At 47.9% G+C, this 27,916-nt stretch overlaps 1 protein-coding gene across 1 annotated transcript in view; it reads right to left on the bottom strand.

Moving 5' to 3' along the window:
• The window catches only part of PTPRJ (protein tyrosine phosphatase receptor type J), a 152,695-nt gene extending 127,495 nt beyond the window's left edge, over positions 1–25,200 (bottom strand). The window contains exon 1 of the mRNA XM_072969960.1: positions 24,681–25,200. Within this exon, the coding sequence (XP_072826061.1) occupies positions 24,681–25,127 (447 nt within the window). The 5' untranslated portion in view covers positions 25,128–25,200. The remainder of the gene's footprint in view (positions 1–24,680) is intronic.
• Between the last annotated feature and the right edge of the window lie 2,716 nt (positions 25,201–27,916).

The following is a 27,916-nucleotide window of genomic DNA, read 5'->3' as shown; positions in this document are numbered from 1 at the left end:
GGCAGCAGAGGGCTGTTCCCAGCCTCAGCTCCACCCCGGCAGGTTCTGGTGCCCAGTCATTCGTGAAACAATTGTTAAGTATCTACCTAGTACCGAGTACCAAGTATCTGCACAGGCTTCCCTCTGAACCGTGTCCTTGACCTCGGACTGCCTGCTGTCCACCCCTAACGTGGACCTACACAGGACCAGGATCATGGTCCTCCTAGTTCTAGCTGCCCAGTCCATGTGTCTGAAAGACATTAACGTGGCCCAGAGGTGAACATAGGCCCAAATGTTGTTTAACACCACTTGTCATTACCTTCTGCCCCACGGGGCTTGACATCTTGAATGCAACCCTGAACGGCACGGTCAGCAACCCCGTGTGCAGGTACAGGCTACGAGCCGGGGATCGGAAGGTGAGTGAGACCCCGGAGGCCTCTTCTCCCAAGGCCATTCCCGTTCCCATCTCTGCCCCACCCCCACCCTGCGTTGTTCTGCCGTCTGGGAGGTCCTCCCTGAAGGTGGCATCTGCTGTTACAATGGACGGAGCGGCTGCCCTTCCTCTACCCTCCACATCATGAGGTCCCTGACTGCAGGGACCACATCCTCCATCCCTTCTCCCCAGGGACTGAGCACAGGGCTTGGCACGGAGCAGCCTCAGGGGAGGGAGCGTGCAGACTGAACAGGAGGGGCAGTCAACACTGTGGGTGGTGGACCTTCCAGCAAAGCCTCCTAGATGCCAACCTTGCCAACAGCACCTCAGGGCTGTGGCTGATTCGATTAGCATCACTCAGAGGGAGGGTGCGGACAAGCAAGCTGACCTGCAAGGTTGTTACTAGCAAAGCATTCACAGAAAAAGAAATGAGGGGCAAACTGGGGCCGCACAGCACTCACCCAGTTACATGTGCTTCAGAGCTCCCCACCCCACACCCCCGCCAACTGCTGTCGACCTAGACTCACGTGACCCCCAAGGAGCCACCTAAACACACAAACACACACACACACACATAAACACACGCGAAGGGAAATGGCTACGCCTCTCAGTCATGTCAACAGAGGTGACCTAAATCTTCCTGCCTGCACTTTCCAGCAGTCTCCCCTTTAGTAGATATTTTTTTAAAAACTGAACATCGGTTGATTACTACCTTCCAGTGTAGAGGAAAGAATACTGTAAGCTTTGCATTTCTCAGAAACAAGTTCAAATCCTGGCTTTGCCACTCCCTCCCTGTGTGACCTTGGCAAGTCACTAGACCTCTCTGAGCCTCAGTTTCCACCTCTGTAAAATAAGAAACCCTACCACAACTTTGAGGGTGTTGTGAGTGTTCAATGAAACAGTCAGAGAAGACGCCTGGCAGGGATTCTGGCCTCAGTCTGGGCTTCATAGATGCTCACCACTTCCCCCTCCTGGGTCATTCTTCAGAGCTGGGCCCAAACAAAGGCAAGAAGCCCAGTGGGCAGAGCCCCACTCTGGAGCCCACTGCCCAGGTTCTAATCCTGAGTCACCACTCCCAGCTGTGTGACGTGAGATGAGGTACCTGATCTCTCTGGGCCTCCTCTGCAAAGGAGGGTAATGATACCCAGCCCTTGGAGTGCTCTCGTTCGTGATAATGAAAGTTCTGAGAGCAGGACTTGGCACACAGGAAGCCCTCAGTATGCATATCAGCTACAATAACCCCAAACCAGGCGTGTTGCTCTCCACAGGTAACAGAAGGTTTCCGCTTACGTTATCTCCCTGGGTCCACCCAACTCCTCCCGGAGGCAGGCAGGGTGGGTGTCAGTGAGTTCCTGGGAGAACTCTGCCCACCCTACAGGGGAGCGGCTGTCCTCTGGCCCTGAAAGTGTTTTGTTTCGTTAATCTGAGTCAGTCGTTTTTAAAAGCAGGAGTTTCAACATTAAAAACTATTTCCAGCCTTCCTTGGAAAAAGAATCATAACTGACCACCCTAGGATCCCTAGGGTTCAAATCCTGGCTCCCACATGGACTAGTTAGTTGTGTGTCGTCCCAGATTCCTCAACTCTCAAATGAGGATTGAAAATCAGAGATTCCTCATCAGGTTGTAGTGAGGATTGAGTGAGGTGGTATTTGTAAAGCAGAAACAGCAGTGCTTGAATGGACAGGGGTGATGAGTGCACAACACTATGGGCGTACACAATGCCACTGAATGACACACATAAAACGGCTAAAATCAGACAGAGAAAGGAAAACACCACATGATATCACTTACATGTAGACTCTAAAAAAAGAAAACCGACACAAATAAACTTATTTACAGAACAGAGACAGACTCACAGGCATAGAAAACAAACTTATGGTTACCAGGAGGAAAAAGGGGTGGGTTGGGATAAACTGGGAGTTAGGGATTTGCAGATAGTGACTACTGACTACTGACACTATATATAAAACAGATAAACCACAAGGTCCTGATGGACAGCACAGGGAACTATATTCAATACCTTGTAATGGCCTATAATGAAAAAGAACATGAAAAGGAATATATATGTGTGTGTGTAAATAAATCACCATGCTGTACACTAGAAATTAACACAACACTGTGAATCGACTATACTTCAACTAAAAAAAAATTTTAATGGCTAAAATGCTAAATTTTATGTTATGTATATTTTACTACAATTAAAAACAACAACAAACACAGTACCCAACACATTTTAAATTACTGTGTCAATTTAAAGGCAGGCGTGCTCCAGACACAGAATACAACCTTATGGTTACCAATGGGGAATAGGAATGGGGGAGGGATAAATTAGGAGTTTGGGATTGGCAGATATAAACTACTACACACAAAACAGGTAAACAACAAGGTCCTACCATATAGCACAGGGAATCACTGGCAATATCCTATAATAAACCATAATGGAAAAGAATATGGAAAAGAATATGTATGTATCTGTATAACTGAATCATTTTGCTGTACCCAGAAACTAACACAACATTGTAAACCAACTATATTAAAATTTTTTAAATAAAACTATTTGGGAGAAGTACAACACTCTTACAGAAAAGCGTAAAAAAAAAAAAGGGAAGGGTGATGCTCTCCTTCAAACAAGGCACAGTCTGAGTCTGCCAGATCCCCACTACTCCCTACTGCCTCATTAACACCAATCGCACGTGTGGCCCACTTGTTTTCTGAGCTGCATCACCGCCGTAAGAACTAGATGAGAATACTGTGTGTAAAAGCACTTGGAACACTCCGGTAAGCATCACTTTCCTTCGTTAAGTCACTCTACGATCTAGGGGGGTGGGTATAGCTCAGCGGTAGAGCACATGCTTAATAAGCACAACATCCTGGGTTCAATCCCTAATACCTCCATTTAAAAACAAACAAAAAACCTGGACTTAATTTAAAAAAAAAAAAAAGAAAGAAAGAAAAAACGATCTACTATGGGGTAAGGCCAGAGACAGAACCCAGGCTGCCACTGCCTCCAAGTCCAGCTCTTGGGTCACCATCAGCAGGATGCTGGCAGCCTCAGGCCATACATGATCACCACACAGGTTCCCTCTTGATAGGTCTCTCTTATGAAGATGCACACACAGCCCAGAGCTATACAAGGTAGCAAAACTGACCAAGCCTGAGATTAAATCTTACAATGTGTGGTGACACCCACGTGACAAAGGACACTAAACGGCAGTGTCTTTGTCAATCTGCTGTGCCCGGCGGGTCTGGTCCCTGAACAGGCGGTAGTGACCACCACTGCCTCCTGCCCTACCCGCCTCCTAGAACGATGCTCCTATCCTGATCACCAAGCCCCACTTCTTGTTTAGAAGCCCAATTCAAGTCTCACGTCTTCAATTCATTCGACAAACACTGAGTGAGCACCTACTGGATACCAGGCCCTGTCACATGGTGCCCTTGGGGAACCCAGTCCATTTAGGGAGACAACACAAGAGTTGCTTCAGCACGGGTAAGGGCCTGGTGGCAAGAAAGAGCATGGCACACTTGGAGGAACTGCAAGAAACGTGATGCTGTGAGCCCACACAGTGTGTCGGTCCAGGGTCCGGAAGGCACTGGGAGCTCTGAAGGGCTTGAAGCAGCAGATAACAAGGCCTGGTCTGCTCATCAGCCACAGTATGATACCTCCAAGATGACTTGGGAGCTCCCATACCAGAGGCAAGCCCCATCTGAAGGTTCATTTAATTCCTACAGCCACCCAGAGGCAAGGTCCTTCTCCCACATCACAGAACGAGAAGTTTGAGCTCGGAAGGTCCAGCGATTTGCCCGAGGGCACACAGCCATCAAGGGGCGGAGCCCGGCCTTGGCCTAGGGCTGCCTTACCTGCTTTTTTTAAAAAAACCACACTAGAGTACACTCCCGTATCCTGGCAAAACATGTTTTTGAGATGGAAGTCTGGTTGATCGTTTTACCCAATTGAGTTTCCCACATCTTTAAATGTCTCATATTATGAACACCCTCCCATACCATGAAGCATTCTTTCAAAACATCTGGGATGACTGCGTCCACGATTTCAGCCATCCCCCACGCCTTAACATCTCAGTTATTTCTAACCCATGGCTCCTTGTTTTTCTCTTAACAGACCAGCCCACGCGAAGTTCATCTCATTTTGTTCTCACTGGGGAAACTCTGCGCCCCTGATACCACCCATTGTGTGACTTATCTCGGATGAGGATGAGTAAGACAATGAATTTCAACGTTATATCAGCAAGTTTTATTCTAAAAAGAACACCACTCTTTTTCCTCTCCCACTTACCTCCCAAACTCAACCTCCCAATTTTAGTTACTGGGTTGGTTGCTCTCTTGGGTGTAAATGCAATAAACGGGGGTAGCAGGTGGAGACCATCTGGTAGAGCCAATAATACCTCCAGATGCTCACCCTCCCCTTGCTCGGGTGGCCAAAAACAGGAGATGCCAGACTCCAGCAGACACCTGCAACACTTTCCAAAAAAACAGTGGATTTCCCCCCAGCCGATTACCAAGCCCACATCAGAATTCAACCCCAGAAAACCAATTCTGCATCCACTAGAGAAACAGGTGACATGGTGCCCTTCATGTTCCCTGAATGTCCAGGGTGCCCACTATTGGAATTTTGGTGTCCAAAAGAAAAGAGTGGTGGAGTCAGGAAGCTGGGCTCCCACTGTGATGAGCTGTGAGGTCTTGGGTAAGTGGCTTCCCTTCTCTGAGCCTCAGTTTCAACATCTGCAAAGTGGAAGGCCTGGATTAGGTGATCCTTGAGGTCCCTTCCTGCTGTGAAGGAGGCCCTTGGGCCAGGCCAATTATATAAGGCAACAGTGACTACACTTCAGGATGCAACCTGATTAAGTTCAACCCCGGACCAACCGCTGCTGCCTGCAGGCAAGTGAGCAGAAACACGGAGAGGACAGTTAGGGCACCTAAGTCCTCTTAATGTCTTCACAGGTCAGGATAAAAGAGAACACATCAGATCACTCTCTGATAGCAGGCAGGGGCAGGATTCTGACTTAATCTAAGAAAAAATAAATCACCTAACTTGCATCCATAAGCCTAGCTTCTCATATTAAGACAAATATGCTTGTCACACATTTGAAAAAAAAATTAAGTGACGGATTCATAAAGCAGCAGCAAAATACTAGAGTCAGAACAAGAGCAAGTCATTGCGGCACCAGCTCCGAAGGGGAGGTTTCTGTCTTTATTTTCTAACTGGTAATGACGAGCTTTCACAAAGCCCGGGCAAGCTGCAAGTCGCTGATAAAGGGGGCAGCCAGCTCTGCCACTTGAACAGAGACAGGCCCAGATAGGAGGTGCCGCTCGAGTGACCACTAGGACCCAGGAGAGCCTCACTAGTCTGAGGTGATGCCCAGGCAGCCCGAGGGAAAGGATGCACTGGGGGGAGGCGGTGGATGCTGCGGGCGGGTGGTCAACGCCAGGCTCTTCCCAGAAACAAAGGCTCGGATTCAAATACTAGGAAAAATCAATAGCCTCAGGATTACAACCAGCGCGCTAGCCTCGGTGGGGGGAGTGTTCACAGGGTGCAGAACTCCCCAAGATGGGCAGGGATGTACGTCCTCCTGGCCCAGCTGGCGACCTCCTCCCGAACCTGCCTGCACCTGCTGCGTGTCCCTCTCCGTCTCCCAGATCGTCAGCCCCACATGTTCCAGCAAGTTCTGGTCCCCTGCTTCCTTTCTCCCCACCCCTCCCCGCACCTTGTTCATATCAGCCTTGAGTGAGGCAGGAGGCTGGGAGAGGAGCCCCAGGTTCCCAACGAGGAAGGAAATGTTCAAAGGAGATGAGATCAGCCCACGGTCACAAAGATTGTGCCAAGAATCCAACCCGCTCTCCTAACTCCAAAATCGGTGTTCCTTCCACCTTCGTAGCTACACACCAGGTCCCTCCGATGCTGCCTCTGAAACCTGTCCCCTCAGCGCACACCCCGCTCACCCACACACACACACACACACACCACTCCGCCCAGCTCACAGCCACTCTGCAACACCACTCAGCCTCTGGGCCCCGCCAGCACGCAGGAAGGGCGGTGAGGAGGCCTGTGTGTGTGTCCGCCCTGGCAACCACCAACTTGCTTTCTGTTTCTCAGCATTCACCTATTCCGTGTGTTTCATATAAGAGGAATCATACAATATTTATCCTCCTGTACCTGGCTTAGTTCACCTAGCATTACGTTTTCAAGGTCGATCCTTACTAGGGTAGAATCCGTACTTCATTCCTTTTCGTGGCCGAATAATATTTCAACATATTTCAACCATGTGTCATTTCTCCTCTCATGAGTTGATGGGCGTTTGAGTTAGTTCCTCTTACTGGCTATTGCAAATAACGCTCCTGTGAACACCTGGGCACAGGTGTTTATGTAGACATATGTTTTCATTGCGGGAAGATTCTGAACTGGGGAATGACATGTGGAGCCACTAGAATCAGGAATGATGGCTAGTGGTGTGGGGTTTCTTTGGGGGGCAATGAAAAGATTCTGGAACAAGATAATGGTGATGGTTGCCTCTGAAGATACTAAAAGCCAGAGTTGTATACTTTAGAAGAGTGAATCTTAAGGTATATGAATTATACCTCAGTAAAGCTATTTTTTAATTGCTGTAAGAAATATAACACAATGGTTAATATTTAAAATTATTATTTCTGAAAAGAAAACCCTCCTATAAAGCCGCATTCTCTGCAAGACAGAGTCTAACTCACGCAGACACCCCAGGAGCTCTGAGCCAGGCCCAGCCTCCCTTGCCACAAACACGCTGAATTTGCCAAGCATGACCCCAACCCTGGACCCAGAATGAGTCTTCCCTCCCATGGATCTGGGCTCCCCACATTCACCCCCAAACAGCAGCCAAGGTTACTCGCGTGGCCCCGCTTCTGTCTCCGCTTCTGGCTGCTGCTCAGAGGCCAGCCCCATCTGTGACTTGAAACTGACCCAGCAGCCCACCTTCTCTCCCCAGTGACACCAGAACCTCCCAAAGGAAAGAGACCGAGACCAGCCTGTTTTCCTCCTCTTCTGTCCCCACCCCTCTGGCCACTGTTGTGTCAATACCAAGCACAGACCCCGTGACTTCCTGTGTGCAAAAGTCCTTGATAACACACTCTTAATCCTGATCTTAGCCCTCCAGTGACAGGCACTATCAGACTGATTTGCAGGTGGGGAAACAAAGGCAGGTGGAGGAGGGGGAGGGAGGAGTCTGACCAAGGCCAGGAGGCAAAGGGCAAAGCTGGGCTTTGACCTCAACCTCTTCCCACCATGTTAGCACACGCTGCCACTTTCAAGGCTAGTTATCTCAGAGGCACTCAGTAATATTTCCTTCTGCAAATGTCCATCCACCTATCAAATAATTTGAGTTTAAGGTCAGATACCGCAGAGCAGGACCCCCTACAATTAGCTCTAAAGATGACATGAATCCACCTGATTATCTCTGCCATCAGGTAATACACAACTAGGCCCAGCTGCTTTCTGGCTGCACTTAGAATTGTTCCAGGCACCACCAGGCAAATGTAGACTGTAGCACAAAACACAGGCAGTAACTTGACATTTTTCCCTGAGCATTAAAAAAAAAAAAACTAACGGATATCTTTTTTTTTTAAGATGACACAAAACAGGTTCTACGTGGGTCAGTGAGTCACGCACGGTCAAAAGGTGAGGCAGCCACTACGCAGCCCAGTTGGCACGTCTGCAAATGCAAATATTAAATCCGTGTTTGAAAAATGACAACACTCAGTGCCAGCGTGGGCGTCGTAAAACAGGCAGAGTCTCATACATGCTAACGGCAACGGAAACAATGCGCTCCTTTTGGAAAGCCATTTGGCAAGTGGTGTCAGAGACCGCAAAGATGCCTGGAAATTAATCCGGAAGAAAGCATTTCTGTTTCACAGAAAATGTGATAGGCGTGAAGATCTTCATCCCTGCATTTCTTGTAACAGTGAAAATCTGGCTGCTCTTGAAATCTCTAAATTGGAGAAAGGGTAAGGGAATGACAATACATACAGTCCATGCAGTACCCTGAGCTACGAAAACTTCTAGTTACACCACCACGGGAAAAACATGTGCTCTTCATTTAACCTTTTGGCACTGGAAGGATCCGAAACTGTCCCTGTCTGTGATCACCGTTATTTTAAACAAGAAGCCACCTGGAATAACTTGTAACTGTAACTACTTTAAAATTATAATAGTTCTGTGATGAGGGGAGATATATGGCTTCCCCTCCTTCCTCTAGCTTCTAAATTTCTTTTAATGTTATTCTTAGACAATTAGGAAAAATAAACTAAATAAGCTAAAAAAAAAAAAAAAGACCAAACTCATTTTGAGGCAGTTTGGTCTCACCTCCACCCTGAGGCAGGCCTGCCCCAGCACAGCGCAGCCACTTGAAAGGCAGCCTTGACGGTACACTCTTCTGTTTATCAAAACAGGGCAAATCCTCCCAGAAAATGCTTCAGCAAGGGTGACACCAAACCCAGCCCCATCAGTCCCAAACCTGCCTCTCCAGTTAAAACAATCACCACCCAGGAAAGTGTCCAAGTAACTGGACATGGCAAATGAAGGGCTGATGAAGTTGGGGTGACAGGACTGAGAATGGACTGTTTTAGTTGTTTTTATTGGTCATAGTCACAACGCCTGGCACAAAGTAGGCACTCAACAAATATTTGAGGCAGAAGGTGTTTTTTTCAAATGAGAAATGCACTCACTCACCTGCACTCCCTGAGGGCCAGGGCCCTCCCACCGTGCACACCCCTCCCGGCCCACAAAGTGCTCCCCAAGGTCCTGTCAACAGAGACTGTGTTTGGAGGTGAGCACCTCCAGCAAACAGGAAACTGGTAATTTTGTCACCAACTTGAGAACAAAAATGGTAAGAAAAGTTAAATGTCACTATGAGAGTAAAGGTCAAAGCGGGAGGAAGGGCTCACATGTGCTGAGGGCCTCAGCACCACCACCCATCCGGGGCCATCCGGATGAGCTTTCCTAAATTCCTGACACCCTGACTCTAGAGCCAAGCTGCAGAAGCTTGAATACTGGTTCCTCGAAGCTTGAACCCTGGTTCCTCGACTGATTCACTGTGTGACCTCGGGCTGGTTGCTGAACCTCTCTGTATCTCGTTTTCCTTTCCTGTACAATGAAGGCAAGAAGAGAACCATCTCCTTCGGTGGTTGTGAGGATTCACTCAGTGGAAATACAGTGCCTGGCACACAGAGGGCATTCAGTCAATGTCAGCTCATCATTGGAATTCTGATTCCATTGTACAGACAAGAGAAGCCCTCAGAGAAGTTCAGTAATTTGCCAACATCACAGTGTTAGTAAGAGGCAGTGCTGGGATTCAAATTTAAGTCCAAAGGACTTCAAAATCTGTGCTCTTCTTACTAGAATAAGCCGAGAAGGAGCCTGGAGGATCTGGGGAATACTGCGGTAAGGGCCCTGCGAGGGGGAGGGCGGGGTGGGTGCCAGTGTTGGCTCGATTAGAGCCAGTGTGACTGGAGGTGGTAACAAGGGACAAGTGGACAGGGGAAGGTGGGAGGGGAAGGATGGGTCTGGTCATCGGGATCCAAGGTTTAGGGTCTTGCAGGACCCCATTTGGGTTTATACTAAGGGTGATATTAAGCCACACAGGGTTTAAGCAGTGGAATTACAAAACATTGTGGGACAAGAAGAGTCTTGGCATGAATGTAAAAGAGCCTAGCATATGGCTGGCCCTTGATAAAGGTTTTTTTCCCCTACTTTCCTTCTCCCAGTGTCACTAACCCTTCATAACCCTGGACAATCATGCCCTTTTTCAGCCTCCGTTTCCAAAAAAAAAGGTTTGGCCTCAGTGGTTCTCAACCCCAGAGACTCATAAATATCACACAAGGAGTCTGGAAAAAGAAAAAAACACACACAATGCCAGGGATGGCATGTGCCCACCTACCCAGGTATTCAAATCCCACCGGTCAGGAGTGGGCGCCTTCAGTCGGCATTTTCTAAAAGCTCCCTGGGTTCAGCCACGGTTGAGAAGTGCCCACCTAAAGTGGCTTCCAAGATCTTCTCCCTCTCTGTGGCGTCAGCACTACCTGGGAGAGGTACCCAAAGACAGAACCTTTGGAGATGGCGGGTTCCTTCTCGCTGAAGACAGTTAAGCAAAAACCACTTTCTCAGAGATGAAACCCCAGAATTGGACACCCTGAAAAGTTTCCTTCCAAAAAAAAGATTTGTGTGGTTTTACAACTTACTGGGTGACCCTCTAGTGGGTTTTAGCAAGTCTTAGGCCTCAGCCTCTCAGCTGAGGCCAAAGAGAGCAAATAAATAGCATGTCTGGTCACCCTGTGCCTTTCTTGAAGCCACAGCAGACATCACTAATTGATCCCAGCACTCTCACCTGATGAGCTCGTGTCCCAAGTGGTCTGAGACTCCCTTCTAGGCAGGGCTGGAGCAGCCACAATCAATCGCTTCAAGATGGACACAAACTGGAACCCATTTGTCTCCACCCATCTAATGTCCCGAAGGTCCTTTCTCACCCAGACATTCTTTGAGGTGATAATCCTTTTTATCTCCTTACAGGCAATGATTAACTACCAAGTTGCAGGGCAATGAGCTCAGCTGGTTTGACTGTGAGATCACATGTTTCCATCCCTGAGGGCGGGTTTTGTTTTATTCTCTCAACCTCAGATGCTTTGTCCTCCCCAGATTACGTCTCCCTCCTCCCTCTAGGCAGTTGGACCCCTAAACATTTACTGAACAAGGCCTGAGATAGGCAGCACGATTAGATCAGGACAAACTCGTCCCATTCCTGGAAAAACTCATCAAAGCTGGTGCCCTCTGCTGCTACTGATGGTTGAAACAACACCAATAACAGCAGCTGACATTTATGGAGCACTTCTACATGTGCCAGGCGTATGCGTAATGCTAGGGGCTCCCCAGGCATTTCCTCACGGAATCTCCAACACAATCCTTGGAGGTGTTTATGATCCCCATTTGGCACACAAGAAAATTTCAGGCTTTGAAAGCTACTAAATTGCTGTTGATCACAAAGCAGCAAAGATTAGGGAACAGCCCCGCTTCTGGCTCTGTGCAAGTCCCTTCACCTCTCTGGACCTCAGCTCTAAAATGGCCACGATAATTCCAAGGATGAAATGAGAGTTCCAGCCACACAACGTGTGGCAGGACAGTGGACGGCTGGGAAGAACTTGATGGAATCTGGGCAAAAGAATCGAGCCCCTAGAGAGTGTATATCCTGACCAGGGTGATCAACACTGATGGGGGAGCTGTTTTTTGGCTTCACGAAGTGATGAGTTCCTCCAAAGCTGTGTGAACAACAAGCTTTCAGAAAGCTAACCCTCCTAGCCACCCCCCTCGGCTGGCGCCAGCAGTTCAGTGGGTTTCCTGGGTTCCTCCTCCTGCCTCACTCCAGCTGGGCTCCCGGTCACTGGCTCTGAAGGCATTATCTCCAGGCTTATGCCCTGGGGCCTCTAAACACTCTAAAAGCTGAAAATTGCTCCAGGGAGGTGGTGGGAGGGGGAACTTGGCAATGAATCTCTTTGTAATGGGATCTCCCTTTGACTGGGTCCATCTCCTGTGTGGAACTTGGCACATCTGGCCTCACTGCTCCTAATAAACACTAAGCCTTTCTTGCAACTTCACATCCCCCACAGCAGAGCTTAGCACCACACAGACCACATTAACACGAGCTTCCTGTCCCACTGGGCAGGGAGGGAAAAGTCTCTGTTATTCCCATTTTGTGGAGGAGGAAATTGAGGCTGAGAACACAGGGAGAAGCTTGGCCCGGGAATTGACACCTGGGTGCCGAGATGCCCAGTCCAGTGCTTGCTACGGCATCCCTAAAAAGTCCTCACTGAACAAGCAGAGGTCGGATGGGAATCCTCGTCTGAGACCCAGCAATGTGGATCTCTGCACTTGTTAGTTTAGACCTACTGTCTCATGAGAGGAAGTCAGTTCCACAGTCGCCTGGGAATGGAAGGACAGCTGGGCCCCTACTAAGACTGCCAGGCACAGGCAACCTACAGCCTTCCCTCAAAGCAGGCACCACCTAAGCAATGGCCCTCAACCAGGGTGCATTCCCCCTCGGGGGACAGTTGGCTACATTGGAGACATTTTTGATTGTCACAAATTGGCGGAGGTGGGTACTGGGGTCTATTGGGCAGAGGCCAGGGACTCTGCTTAACACTCTACTGTGCACAGGACAGCCCCCAAAACAAGGAATTACCAGGCCCCAAGGGAGGTTGAGAAGCCTTGGTCTACAGGAAAAGAAGTCATCCCCACTCACTCCAACCACACTGGGCAACAGGGGACAGCAGAGTCGAAGGAGCTACACGTGCATCTCAGAAGAGATCAAGAGGCTGGTCACAAACTCTGTGGTCAGACCAGATAGCCCTGCCCAACACAGGATCCTTTTTCTTTTTTAATGTTTACTGGTGTTTAATATGTGCTGAACAATTCTCTGCGATACATACCTTCCCTTACTTTATGGACTTCTATTACAGCCCGAGAGCTGAGTCATTTTATCACCACTATTTAATACAAGAGAGAAATGAGGCATGGAAAGGTTAAACATGGTAAGACAAGGAACGCCCACACCAGCTTCCTTCTCCAGAGCCCGAGCTCTTAACCACTGCACCCACCATCTCTCAGTCCCATGAACAAGCCCAGAGTGAGACTGCCAACCAAGGTGCCTTCCAGCCGTCTGGTGCCCACCCTCACAGGGAGGGACTCCCGGTGGCCAGACACAATGGAACCAAATAGGAGGTTGTGATTGACTTGAGAGATGCACGGGTCTGAACAATGACACAACTTCAACATCAGGTCTAAACTATGAGAACGCAGGATCAGAGAATAAGGGGAAAGGTGGTACCGGGCAGAGAGGTTTGCAGGAGGAGACGACCTCAAGGAATGGGTTGAGGCATGAAGTCAGAAAATGGACATTTGATGATGCAGCCAAGCTAAATTAGCAGGGATAAATGTAGCACCTAACAGAGACAGGCTAGGCTGGAGAGTGCTAGGGCCAAAAGACGGGGTTAGTGCTTGTTAAATATTTCCTGCCTGAAGCAAGGATGTGGTGGATTGGGACATTCTCACCAGCAGGGAGAGAAGGCAAGCGGGGCCACCACTCTCCTCCAGGAAAGGCTGGCTCTGCCTGGATGTGTGTGATCTCTCTCGTGACCTCCAGCTCTAGCTTAATCAACATTATTCTCTTTTAGAGACTGTTAGTTTTCAAAGGGAATTTAGGCCCACATCTCCAGACATGTCAGCATGGCATCTGCACCCCCAACAATTTCTCTCCACATGGTAGGATTTGGTGACCACTCTAGACAGTACCCCAGGCACAAAGGCAGAAGTTGTCTGAACCCCTGCAGGGCAGGTCTCCTTAACCTTGGGCGCCTGGCAACCGCAGCCCCAAAGTCAGGAAGCATTGTGTTAATGTGAGTGAGCTGGGAGTGGACATTTAAGTCACAATCTGGATTGGGTGCCTTATGCACCTTCCCTCATTTAACCCTAATAACATGTGGCCCAGCAGCTATGACCCATTTTTCAGATGACACAACAGGTTCCAAGACATGGCTGTAGAAGCAAAACATGGGTTTGGATCTGTGCTTCTGCTGACATCAAAGCCCATGTCCTTTTTCAGGTTTCTCTTCTTACGGGACACCCTGAGGTCAGGCCATCCACATCCAAATTTAAGCTCTATGAAATCCAAATTCATTACAACAGGAAGGCCAAGACCCCAACAAGATGCCATGATGTCATTCATGTGACCTGGGCCAAGGCCCCAAAGTTTCAGGCAGCCTTTCTCATTTATGACTCCAGGATCAAAAATCCACAGAAAAGACACTCTTATCTTCTGGGGTCTGGGGAAGCGTTTCATTCCTGCCATGTCATGGCTGTGAGCAGCAAGTGTCAACGTACCACCCATTCCATAGGACGACACCCTCCCACCTGTGAGAATGGCCCTCAAGCCCAGTCGTTCTTCCAGGAGACCCACACATGCCCTGGCCCATGTAGGCAATCCTGTCGGATCTCCTTTGAGCTCCAAGGAAACCTACAATGAGCTGGTGGAGGTTCTGGCACAGCATGTGGCCACGGACCAGATCATAATGCTCTGGCCTCAGTTTCCTTCCCTGGACTTACATCATAGGATTACATGAGTTAATACACACAAAGTGCTGACAACAATTCATAATAAATATTCAACCTATAGGAGCTATTATTTTCATTATCTCCACTTACCCTGAGGCCATCATCAGAGATTCAACCACAAAGTCATCTGAATAACCTTCATCACGGCAAAAGAAATTTTGGAAACAAACAAGAGGACTAATCACAGGACAAATGAGATAAATTAAGGTACCTTCATATAATGCAATGGGACGCAACACCTGAAAGTTAGAGAAGGGAAGAATATTTACTCTCAAGGGGAAAATGTTTGCAACATATTATCAGTACTTTACAAAATGCCCCGAGAATAGCAGAGGACAATGAACTCACACCCCTACAAGGTCTGCGGGGTAGAGATTTCTTTGTTGTCTCTGTACTGGCAGAAAAAATTCTGGATGCGAATTTGGTATCTAACCTATAATATGTCCATGTTTGTTTGTCTATTTCCAAAAAACATTTCAGAAGACTTTGCACTGAGGAGCTGTGAGCTGCCCCTACCCAGGAAGAAGCCTCATGTTTATGTTGTGGCCCCCAGGGGCACCCCGAGGGATGCATCTACCCTCGTAACTTAAAAATTTGAAAAACACACATTACATAGCATGCATAGCAGGCAACTCTATTTTAGTAGAACTAGACAGCTAGAACAAGAATTAAAAAAGACAAAGATCACCCATCAAAACGCTACCGGAAGTTAATTTCAGGAGAGTGGGGATTACAGATAATTTTGCTTTCTTCTTTCACTTATGTATATTTTCCAATTTTTTATACTAAAAAAAAAAAACTGAACTGACTCATATGGGAATTGAATGAACCTCTGGATGGAGAGGTACAGCCAAGTGGGCTAACAGCCCCCAGCTGGGGAATCAGCATGAGTCTGGTGAATACAGTAGATCAGCATGAGTGGACGAGAGGGCAGGACAGCCTAGAGGTTTAAAAAAAAAAAAAAAAAAGTCTGGGCTGTGAGTCCGAGTCCCCTACCACTCACCAGATGGGTGACAACGACTGCTCGGTGCCTCAGCTCCCCTGAGGAGGCCCCAGGTTCTCCTTCAAAGTACACAACATGCTAGATGCTAAGTGTTAGCTTCCTACCAAATCTATCTACCAAAGAACGCTGGGCATGGCCAGCGGCTTGTCCCACTGCGGTGCTCCCCCTGAAGTTTCCAGGAGGGCAACTACTAAAAGTCAGGCCTCCTCAGCTGTCAGTCAAACCCCTCTCCTCGGAAGGGACCTCTCCAGAAGTCAGGCCTTCCTGTACCAGCCGCTGCAAAATGGTTTCCACCTATATGTGGGGGCACTGATGATGCATGTCTGGGGACCTGACACTAGTTTTCCACTGCCTCTAGAAACAGAACCCACCTCCACCTCCCACCCCACACCTTCCATCACTCCATTCTCTATAATAGTGGCTTTCAGTTTTTTTGGCTGTGACTGAAGACATGATCAATACATTTTACATGCCATTCAGTACGTGCATACACACACACACACACACACACACACAAAACATATAACTGAAAACAAGCCTCATAAAGCAATACATACCATTCCTACATGTGGTAGACACTGCTATTTTCTGTTCTATCATTTCTTAATGCTGGTCATAACACACTAAATGATTTTATGACTCATGGTTTCAACTATACTGTTTTACAGCATGCAAGTCTATGATTCAGTTTTCTAAATTTACTTTAAAAGCATTTTTTTCTAGAACATATTAGGTGGAACCATATACAACTGCCAGTATTCAAAGGGGGCCCAAAACAGTAATTTCACATGGTTCAACCTAATAATTATGTATGAACCAAACTAGGGGACTCAACTGCCCATCTCACCTTTTGAAAGCTAAGTCTAAATTTCACTAATTTGAAAAACTGGGCTACACAATGAATGTACATTACTATTGTGCAAAAAAATAGATGGCACCTGAAATGGACAAGTCACTTAGAGACAATCTGAGCACACCTTAAATGAGAATGACAATGACAAACTCACAAGGATGCTGTGAGAATTAAATGAGTTCTTATTTATTGAAGGCCTTGCAAACTATAAGGTAAAAATATTTCAGCTTTCATAAGGAGTAAAGTACACCAGTGTCTCAGCAAAATAAGATACTAAAACAACAGCCAATATCTTGTGAAGTTTATTTCATACTAAGAACTTGTAACACAGATGAATTTAGTCCTTCACAACAACACTATGAGGTAGGTATTCTTGGAGTCCCCATTTTCCAGATAAGAACAAGTGAGGCTCTAAACATTCGAATTGCTGGCCCAAGGTCACACCACTAAGAAGCAGAGGAGTCAGGTCTGTCTGACTCCAAAGCCAGAGCACTAAGCACCGGCATGCAATCTGCCTCTATACCCACAACAACTTCCCTGCAAGTGTCCCTCTGCAGGCCTCAGGAACAGGACCATAAGTGTGGTCCATGCTCAGTGGAAAAAGAATAAGCCCCACGAAACAAAGACATGAAAACATGGTGCCCCCCCAGCCAGCAGCAGGAAATGCAGCATCACCGTGCTGCCATGGAAACAAGGGGCACCATCAGCAAAGACTCCCTGGGCTTCTCATCTCCTGAAATCAGAGCCAAGGATTATGTCTTTAAATGTTCAGTTAGTGGCATATAATAACTCCTCTTGGCCCCACAGAAAATATACCCAGAGATAGGAGGCAGCCACAGCCAGAGCTGGCCACGTCACAAGATAAAGAGAGATGCTCAAAGAGGACCCTGTTTCTTTAAGGGGCATGGTCAATATTCCTGTGCTCTTTGGGGGTGAGGACCACACTGGCCACTCTTCAGTCACATCTTGTGACCATTTAACCTATATTAATTCAATTATATTAACTTGCCAAAACAGAAACATAATTTGAATTATGTTCTCAGAGAAGCCTACACTGCTTCAAATCATATATTTTAATTTATACACACACAAGTGTATACAATCCATTGTGATTTAATCTCTTAAATCCTATTTTAAAATTTTTGTAACACAATTTTTATAATTCATAATGATGGATTTTTGCCCTAACTTTAAAATCTAACTCTTGGGTAGATGAAATAATGTTCTTATAGCCCTATAACCACTTACAAGGACCTTTAATATAATGCGATCTCTTTTGATTTATCCAACTTCCCTGTGTGAGAGGTACTACTATTATTACTAGCATTTTTAAAATGTGAAGGTCAAGGATCAGGAAGGTTAAGGCACTTGCCCAGGATCACACAGCTAGTTAGGTGGTGGAGCTAATATTTCAACCAGGCAGCCCAGCTCCAAATTCTACACTCTCTTCACCACCCAGGGGTCTTATTAATCTCTGCGTTCCTAAGGAACAAGGGCTAAATCTAAAATAGTTGGGAAAATATATATATTTGCAACAAAAATGAGAGCCAAAGGACTAACTTCCTTAATTTCCAAAGAACTCTGACAAATCAATAACAAAAAGACAATTTTTTTTAAATGAACAGGGAGCTAACCAAAAAAAAAAAAAGGAAGAAATGCAAATATATTGCCCAAAACAGGAAAAAAATGCCCAACTCAAAATTTAACATATAAATAAAAGTAACAGGATACATGTTTTTTATCTCTTTAAAATGCACACGTTTTACATTTTTAACAATCCTCAATTCAGCTTATAGTATGGAGAAACAGACATTCTCTAAGCCTGTGGGTGCAGGTACAAACTGGGGGAAACATAACAGCTATGAAAATTTTAAAAGCATGAACCCACTAATCCTGCCATCCTAAAATTAGAAATCTACCCTGTGGATATCCTCATGCAGGCTGCAAGGAATATGTACCAAAGACACTCTCCGAAACATGATTTATAAAAGGGGGCAGGGTGGGGGTGTCTAAAAACAACTAAAATGTCCATTGACAGAGGAATGGTCAAATAAATATGGTAAAGTCCCACATCAGAGTATTAGGCAGTCATTTAAAAGCATGAGTTAAAACTACGGTACAGATATGAAATAATCTCCAAGATAAATAAGAAAATCAAAAGGCAAAAGAGAAAACAATGTATGTATAATGTTTTCTTTAATGTAACTTTTTGAAAAGATGAACATGGATACTTGCATATATTACATAGAAACATTTTTTTTCTCCCCCCGGGGAGGAAACCAAGAATACCCATGGTGGTTATCTCTTTGAAGAGGATTGATACTTTCTAAATGCTGCACAGTTGTAGACTGGAGACTTTTTAACCTGGGCTTTAAAAAGAGCCCACGAAACCCCTGAAATTGTATATTAATTTGTAAATATATGCCTTTCTTTTAGGGAGAAGATTCTTCCCTTTTAAATACTGGGTAAGAGTCTTAAACCTCTCCCTCCCCTGGAAGATTAAGAACCACTGTGTTAGGTGCGTACTGGTGCTAAGTTTTAATATTCACTCACTTCTTTCTCAGAAGCCATGAAATAACAATGGGCTGGGGACAGGCACAGGCACCCAGAAAAACACCACCCTATTCCTGCCCTGGAGGACATAGTTTGTGGCATAATAACGACATTGTCTGCTCAAGCCTCAGAAATGGCAACAGGGTACAGCTTCCTTCAAACAGGAAGAAGGAAAAGTGGAACTGAAAATTATTTGCATGTTTAAAATTAGACCTTCTGTGGGAGCTGACACTCCTTCACTTTCAGAGTGCCCCCCATCTGCTGCCTCATTACCACCACCCTTCACCCAGGCATTTACATGCCATGGAAATTCTGAGACAATAGAATGGCTATTAAGGAATCCTATCACTAATAAGGAAGTAATAACAAATTTCCTACAGCTCTACAGCTCCTGGTGGGGGGGGGGGGGCAGGGTGTTACCAGAAAAGCCACTGGAAAGCCACACGAAGAGGTGACAGAATTGCTATGGACTTCCCTGGTCTGACACCTGCGCATCCCAGGGAACTCCTTAGATTCTCTGCCTCTCGCCTCACCTCGGCTGGCAAATGCAGTGCTGCCCTTTCTCTGGAAAGGCACAGCCTATGTCACAACTGTGATGGGGCAGCTGGGGGTGATCGGAATAAAGTCATTCCCAGAGCCTGGAAGAGTCACGAAGACAGCTGCCTCCACTCAGCACCTGTCCCACCTTCTGTCTGTCCCCAGCGTAAGCAATTTATCACATTTACAGGTTTGCCATAACTACGCCATCTTTATATAATTATTTACTCAATATTTTTCTCTAGCTCAGCTTTTTACTAAATTTATCATTTTTTTATTTTTTAGTTTGGTTTTGGGAGGAGGTAATTAGGTTTATTAATTTCTAACGGAGGTACTGAGGATTGAACCCAGGGCCTTGTGCATGCTAGGCATGCACTCTACCACTGAGCTATACCCTCCCCACTTATTAAATTTAAATAAACTTATTTACTGGGACACTACAGGTAGCCTCACCCTATCTATAAAGTAATGGGCTTGATATGCAACTTGGAAATCTTTTTTTACTAACGCTCCCTCTAAAATACTTATTAAGATTTAAAAAAATGTGTTGTGAACTAAGTTCATCTTGCACACCCCCAGGGTTAATCCACACCACTTCGTGGGAAACACTTAATAAATATTTGTTACATGAATTAATGATTTGAAGCCCCACACCTTCTCCCCAGGTAACAGAGGCAGCCACAACTAGCGACTGAATTGTGCCTTTAGATTTTACGTAGCAGTTCCTCCTCGTCTCATCTGATCCTCTCAACCACCCAGTGAAGCAGGAAATATTAGTCCCATTTTCCAGATAAGGAAATGAGGAGTCGCAGAGGTTAAGTGGCTTGCCCAAGTTTATGCAGCTACTAAGTGGCCAAACAAGGACCTAAACTCAAGTCTTTCCATTCCAGCTCCACTAAAGCAGCCCTACCTCACAAATTCAGGCTCCCAAAGAAACACGAGCAGGAAAGAGGGCACCTGGGCTGCCCGTGTCACAGTGGAACAGACTACAGGGTTTGGGGAGCAGAAACCCAAAATAACTCCCCGCCCCATTAGAGGTCAGGCCCCACAAGCCTGTCCTTCACCACAAAAGTCTGTTACCTCCTCTCAGTTGTACACTGAAGACTTTTCTAAAACATATGACTTCTTACAACCCAGGACAGTAAACTGGGGTAGCAGAGATGGCAGACCTGGCTCTACCACATACTAGTTATGAATCTTTGGTAAGTTCCGCACCTCAGTTTTCTCCCAGATAAAAGAAGAACATGAACAGCACCTACGTCTTAATTATTCTGAAATGGTCTAATGAGATAACGCATTAGAACTCTTAGCCTAGGGAGAGGTGCAGGTGTAGCCCAGTGGTAGATGCCCTGCCTAGCATGCACAAGGTCCTGGGTTCAATCTCCAGTACCCCCATTAAAATAAATAAATAAACCTAATTATCCTCCAAAACAAACAAACAAACAATAAGGACCTACTATAGAGTATAGGAAGCTATATTCAATATCTTATAGTAACTCTTATTGGAAAAGAATCTGAAGAAGAATATTTTATATATATTCACTTTGCTGTACACCTGACTCATTGTAAATCAACTATACTTCAATTTTTAAAATAAATGAAAATTTTTTAAATGTTGAGAAGAAATATTTGCAAATTACTGATTTTGGTGAAAAGCTATTTAGGCAAATAAACACAAGAAAATATAAAGTTAAAAAAAACCCTTAGTACAGTGCCTGCCACATATAATGTTACCTATTAATTATAATATTATCAGCAACAGTCTGCTAGAAGGGAAACACACAGAAAATTGCCTCTTACCCTGCACTCAAAATAATTCCCCTGGCCAAGCAGTGAATGAAGTAAGTAAGTAATTGCTGATGATGTACTGGTTAAACCCAGGCCTACAGGCATCCAGCAATTCTGTCTGGGCCTCAACCCCAGGCAAAAATTACTTTTAGGAGCTAAATAACCTCTTTGCTGACCGAAATTGCTCACTCGGGAGCCAGGATTCTCTCTGCTTAGGAAACCTAACCTATTCCGTGGTTACCTTTATCATGGGCTAAACTTGAAGTCAGCTCAAAGTCACAATCTAACCATAAACCAATTTGCTCTGTTTTCTTAAACTGTCTGCAAACAAAACATAGTTGTTTGGTTTTTCCATTGTTATCCTGAAGCAAAACGAAAATATTTAAAGTCACCCCTATGAGAATTTAACTAGCAATTTCAAGGAGAGTCAAAATAGTTTTTGTACCCTTGATGAAACAGGTAGGTAAGCAGGCTTAAGGATTAACTACAGTAGATAATAAACACAAACAGTTACTATTCACCAGGAAAAAAGAAAAAAAAGGAAAAGCAAATCTGAAACACTATAAGACCAACAAAACTGCTATCAGTCACCAGTTTTTTTTTCATTTTAAAGCAGCCCACTATCAAGCTGATTTTACAAAGAATCTGTCAGGACTATTTTTCTTGAGACAAGGAGGCAAGGGGGGAAAATTGCCTTGTCACGTTGCCCAAAACATACACATAAACCAAAATTAGTGTGCAAAAATGCTACAAGAATGGGTGAAGTCATTGCAATCAGCAAAGTCCTCATGTCAGAAGCATCTCCGGCCATTCTTTCTATCTTGGAGGAGGGGAATGGATGCCTGGTTCAAAAATTGCTTTTCCAGCCCTACTAAGCACTGAGCCTTCCCAGCTTCCAAACCCACCCTCATTAATGCCCCAACAGAGCTACATCTTTTCAATGACCTGTCCATTTTTTTAAGCTGCTACAGTTGATTCCTTTTTAAAACAGACACACACACAATCCAAGGCTTACAAAACCAATCAAATGTTGGGGAAGCAGTCAGATACTTTCCCCCACATCTCCTAAATGAACAAGCTTCAGAAATCTCAAATATGACTTTCAATCTCAAATATGATTCGACTTTGAAAAACTTAATTTACACCCCCAGTTTCAGGAGTACATAGTGCCTATAGTAAAATTAAGAGCAAAGTGAAAACATGACCCTCCCCCACCCCAAAAAAGCATAAAAAAAAAAAAAAAATCCAAGGCACAGGCAGGTGATGCAGGTTCCAATCTCAGCTCCACTACTGTCCTGTCAGGGGACCTCAGTCCAATCACTGTCTTCCATGGGACTCAATATACTTAACTTTAGGGGGGGAAAAAAAAGAGGGGTCTGAGCTATCTTCAATTCTGGTCCACAAAAATGCACTGATCCCTTGAAATATCCAATATCAAAATATACTGTTGAAAATGGATTTTGAAGATGCTTTTTCAGAGAGCCTTTTAGATTTCCTATTTTATAATGTATCCAAAAGCGAGAAATAAAGAGCCCTCTTGAGTTTCTACATAACAAATTAGAGAGGAAGGAAATATCTGAATAAGGGACAAGTGTAGCGTGGCAAGAGTCTATTGAAATACAAGGAAGGATTGGGCAAGAAATAAATTTACCCAAGAAACTTTTCGCTGATTCAAAGCATAGCTAACAACCACCATAGCCCAGGCAAAACAATAAATAATAAAATATATACACTAAAGTAAACTAAAAAATAAATGAAAGTCAAGTATTTCTTTAGTGTTAACTTTGGTACAGAGATCTTCAATATGAGGCAATATTTTTTTTAATCTCATACACTGTTCTTCATGAACTTCCCTACAGGGACAGGGAGAAGATACACTGCACCTTAATGATAATCCCAAACAGACACTGTTTAATGTTTCCAAAGCTCTTTCAGACACTGGCCAGTGAAAGCCACTCAAACAACTATGGGGCAGGTGGTGTCACATCCATTCTACAGATGCTGTTAACTGACGATGGTGGACACTGAAGAGCAAGTCCAGCCTGAACCTGGCCCTGGAGCTGGTTGGTTTTCTGACACCTAATGCAGCATTCTCTGCAGAAGGTCACAGTGGCTCCCAGGCCTTCAGGAGAGCCTGTTCAAAGCCGGCTGAGGAAAACTGGGAAGAGACATTAGCAATCGGAGGGTCATTGGGTGCTCAGAGTTACCATAGCCCCCAGGCCCCAGCTGTCTGCTGGTCCTGCCTGCTGGGCGGCATTGCTGCCCCAAGGCTGATATTTCTGCTCTCAGACAAACCTCTGTTTGTGCCTGAAAAGTTTTCCCAGAAACCAGGTTCTATCCCCAGCCAATAATTCACTTCCCAGGTTTCAAACATCCTGTCCTCAGAGCTACTGTCTGTATACAATCAAGATTTTCGTTTACAAAACGCACAACAGGGGTATCACGAGGGCCCTTTCCACCGCGGGTTCGAGACCCTAGCAGGCTCCTAGAAGGCTGTGAGGACGAACGCGCTGGCTCAGCTCCCGCTGCAGGGCTAGGCGATTCTGCTCTTTCAGTTCTCCCCCTCTAGTTCCCTATCTGTGAAATGGGGACGTCTCCCAGCTGCCCTGCCTCACCCCCTAATGGGAACACCAGGAAGGGGAAACGGCGCTTTCGGAAAGGTCGGTCACCAAAATGCCAGGCACAGCATTATCTGAAAACAGAAGCTAGAAAACCGGGCGGGGGGGGGGGGGGGCGCGGCGCCCACAAAGCACGAATTAAGCACCCAGGGAAGCAAGCAGCTTCCCCGAGAGGAGGACTGCCGCCCCGAGGCACGTCTGCGAGTGGCCACCCTCTCCCGGCGCTGGGAACTTTCCCCAGAAGCATCGCCCTCCGCCCGGAGGCCCCGCGCCAGGCCCTGGCCCGGCTCCCCTAGGTCGCCGCCGCTGACCTCCGGCCCTGCCCCTCGGGCCCCCGCCGACCGGGTCGGAGGCTGGCCCTGGCTCGGCCAGGCCCGCCCGGCTCCGCGTAGGGAGCCCTCCGCAAACACGCCCCCTCCGGCCGCCTCGGGCGGGCGAGCGAGCGGGGCCCGCGCCGGCCAGATGTGACCAGCTCCGGGCAGGGCCGGGCGGGAGACGGCCTGCAGCCCGCGCGAGGGCGGCCACCAGGAGGCTCAGGGTAGCCCGGGACCCCGGATCCCGCCACCCTCCCTCGGGCACCGGGCCGCCAAGGAAGGGGCTCGGTCGCCGGCGTGCGAGGCCGGCCTCCAACAGGGAGGCTCCGAGGTCGCACCGGGCCCCCAGCCAACTCCCCCGATCCCCGCAGGCGGGGCGCACCCGTGCAGGTGCAGGAGATGCCAGTCCCGCCCCCACCGTCCTCACCTCCCCCCACCCTCGCCCAGGCCCACCCCGCCGCTCACCTGGCCCAGGCGCAACAGCAGCAGCAGCGGCGGCAGCGCCCAGCGCAGCCCCAGCGAGTGCGGAGGCGGCCGCGCCTCCCGCGCCGCCGGCTTCATGCCCCGCGCGCCCTGGAACGTGCCCGGGACGCGCGAGTCGGGCCCCGCCGTGCGCCCAAGCTCCGGCGCCCTTGTCGCCGCCTCCGGCCTCCGCCTCCGCCTCCTCCTCCTCCAGCCGGTCCGCCTCGTCCCCGCTCCGCCCGCCCCGGGCTTCCCCGGGGACATGGCAGCGGCGGCGGCGGCGGCGGCGGCCACACGGCGGAGCCCGGCGCGGCTGCCGCGGGGGGGATGCGTCCCTGGGCGAGCAGGGGCTTCGCGGGGCGGAGCGAGTGGCGCCCACCCCTCGCGCGCGGCGCCCTGATCCCGGCGCCTGCGGCTCCGGTGGCTCCCGCTGCCTCCTCCGCGCGTCATGCGGCTCGGGCTGCAGGGAGCCGCGGCGAGCGCACAGCCCCCTCCCTTCCCCTCCCCCTCTGAATATTCATCGCTTCCTCCCGCCCGGGCCGGCCGGGCGGCTGCAGAGCACCGCGGCCCCTCGCCGCCCTCCCGCGGCAGCCCCCGCCCCCGCCGAGACGGCGGGGCGGCGGGGAGGGGGCGGCGGCGCGCCCCGCGCGCGCCCGGGCGGCTCCCCTCCGGCGGGCAGAGGAAGCGCCCCCGCCCCTCCCGCCCTCTCCGCCCAGCCCTCCCACATTCCTAGGACTCGGCACCCGGGATGCGGCTCTGCCGCTCCCGAGCCACGAGCCCGTATCCCTCGCCCCGCTCCGTGGCCCTGGGTCACCAGATGTTGACTGAGATCCCTGCCGAGAGTAGAGCCAGGCCTGCGTTAAGACGGCGAAGGCCTGGTTGATCCGGCCGGTGGGTGGGCTTGGAGGCACATGAGCCCCTAAATTGTAGGGGATGTGCAGTGTGTTGTGTTCTCCCCGCCCGCATTCCGGGGCCAGGGACGCAGAGAGCCGGCCTTGGAGCGGGTGCCGTGATTAGGACCCCAACTCTGGCAGATGGTAAACCTGGCTCTGCTAGTAGTACTAGCTGTGTGACCTCGAGAGAGGCATCTCACCTCTCTGGGCCTCTTTTCCTCATCTGTGAAGAGAGGATAATACCAGTACCCAGCTAAAGAGACTTGGCTACCACGTGAAATAATGAACAGAAAAGTCTTAAACACCGGGCTTGACGCTGACACACAGTGTCCTCGGTAAGCATGAGCTACTCTAGCAGCTTCGTCACATCGTGAGGAAGTCCGTGATCCGGTAGCGGGTAAAGATTACTGCAGATGTTACTGTTCAGCCCATGCACACAGGGGGGACCTGGGGACCTGGGAGGCTAAGCCTCTTGCCCAAGGGAAAGTAATGAGAGAAAGGGCCAGAGCAAGGAGTGCTGGGGAGGGAGAGATGAATTCCAACCAGGAGAAGAGCTAACACCAGAGCTGAGCTTTGAAGGATGGCTTGAATTTCTCCAGACAGGTAGAGGGGGACAGTGTCTCCAGAAGTGGGAGCAACTTGGTAAAAAAAAAAAAAAAACAGAAAGTGGGTGCCTCAGGCTTGGCCTTCTGAGAAGCAGGGAGGTTGAGGGTTCATAGGTAGAGGAGAATTTGAAAGGCAGAATAAGTCTGGGTTGGATTTGATGTGCAGCAAGGTGCAAACCCCCAGGTGCCCAACACTACCTCCCGGCACCCCATGTACCTCAGGCTCCCCACCTGTGAGATGGGAACACACCTTCACTTAAAGGGTCTCAGTAGCTCCTACCAGGCCCACACACGGAGGAGAACAGAAGGTAAGGGGACCTCAACTGTTGACTTACACACCTTGCTGTCTTTTGTTTAAACGTGATGTAATCATCATAATTCTCCAGGAATTCCGTTCCTTCCTGACTCCTCCCCTTCGGGCAGAGACAGGTGGTTTGAAAGGCGTTCCTGTCCATGACAGCCAGAGGGAAGGAGAGCTTGACTTACTGCGGGTGCCACCAGGTCTTTGGACTTCCCAGGATGCTCAGACCCTACGGACCCTAAGGGTGCATCCAGGCCTCCACAACTTCATGACTCTGCAGACAGCTCCGGGAACTCCAGCGTGCACTTTGATTTTCTCCGGGACAAAATGTATGTTCACGATTGTGTTGGTTGGAACCGGATTTCCCCACTGTGTGGTGATGAAAGAGAATAAACAGCCTTTTCAGTAAGGGGAGTTACAACCTGAATAATAAACTACCTGTTTGATCATAAACAGATCACACTGGACTAACGACCTGTATGAGACATGAAATTAATGCTGAATAGGGGTGGTGTGAACTCCCTAAGGGCAGGGATTGTGCCTTTCTCCCCCTGGCTACTCTGTGAAGCCTCACTCAGTGCCTTCCCCGTAGCAGGAAATTTAGTATTTAACCAGCTTCATGATTGTTATCGATGCATCCAGGGTAGCACAATGTAAAAGTTCATTTTTCCACAAGGATAAATTAGGGAGGGGTCATTCATTTTGCAAAAGGGTTTGAGACTAGGTTCTAATTTACAGGTCTCAGATGTCACTTCCCCTAAAACTTCCCAGATGCCCCAACCCAGAGTTGGGTACTCTCCCCCCTCATGGCTCCCTGTGCTAACTTAACTAACCACACTGTTGTAATCACCCGTTACTTGACCGTCTTCCTCAAAGGACTCTAAATAAGGCCCTTGAAGACAGGGCCTGCATCTTGTTTGTCATTGTATCCCCAGTGCATGGTAGGCAGTCAAATACTACTTATTTAGCTGAGTTGAATACATTCCTTTGAATAACAAACTAAGGTGTTAAATGTATGTCTGTTCATACACATAGGCACACACACCCCCCAAATTCCATTTGCGAACAGCTTTTCAGGAATAAATCTACTGTGCAAAGTTCAGGGCACATTCTCTTTGAGAATATATAATGATATTTGACCTTTTAATCATGCCCACCTTCAAGCAAAAGCTAGAGCTTTACTGAATAGGGGGCCAGGTGCATAAAGAACAAAAGGGTCAAAGCAAGAGGTTGGAGGGGAGGGTTCCTGAATGTGTTCCAAAATTGCCTGATAACAATCACCCGGTGGCTTATTATAATATACATCCCCGTGCCTTTCCTTAGACTGCAGAGGCTGTGGCCTGGGAATCTGTATTTTTACCCAGCTCCTTGGGTAATTCTTGCTGTGAGCAGGATTGGAAAATACTGTTTACCCTAAGGCTGGCCTGCATTGCATCCCTG

Source organism: Vicugna pacos, chromosome 10 (assembly GCF_048564905.1).
Source record: "Vicugna pacos chromosome 10, VicPac4, whole genome shotgun sequence".
Taxonomy (NCBI): domain Eukaryota; kingdom Metazoa; phylum Chordata; class Mammalia; order Artiodactyla; family Camelidae; genus Vicugna; species Vicugna pacos.
The sequence above is the reverse complement of the archived record's forward strand: the minus strand, read 5'-3'. Positions and strand labels throughout refer to the sequence as shown.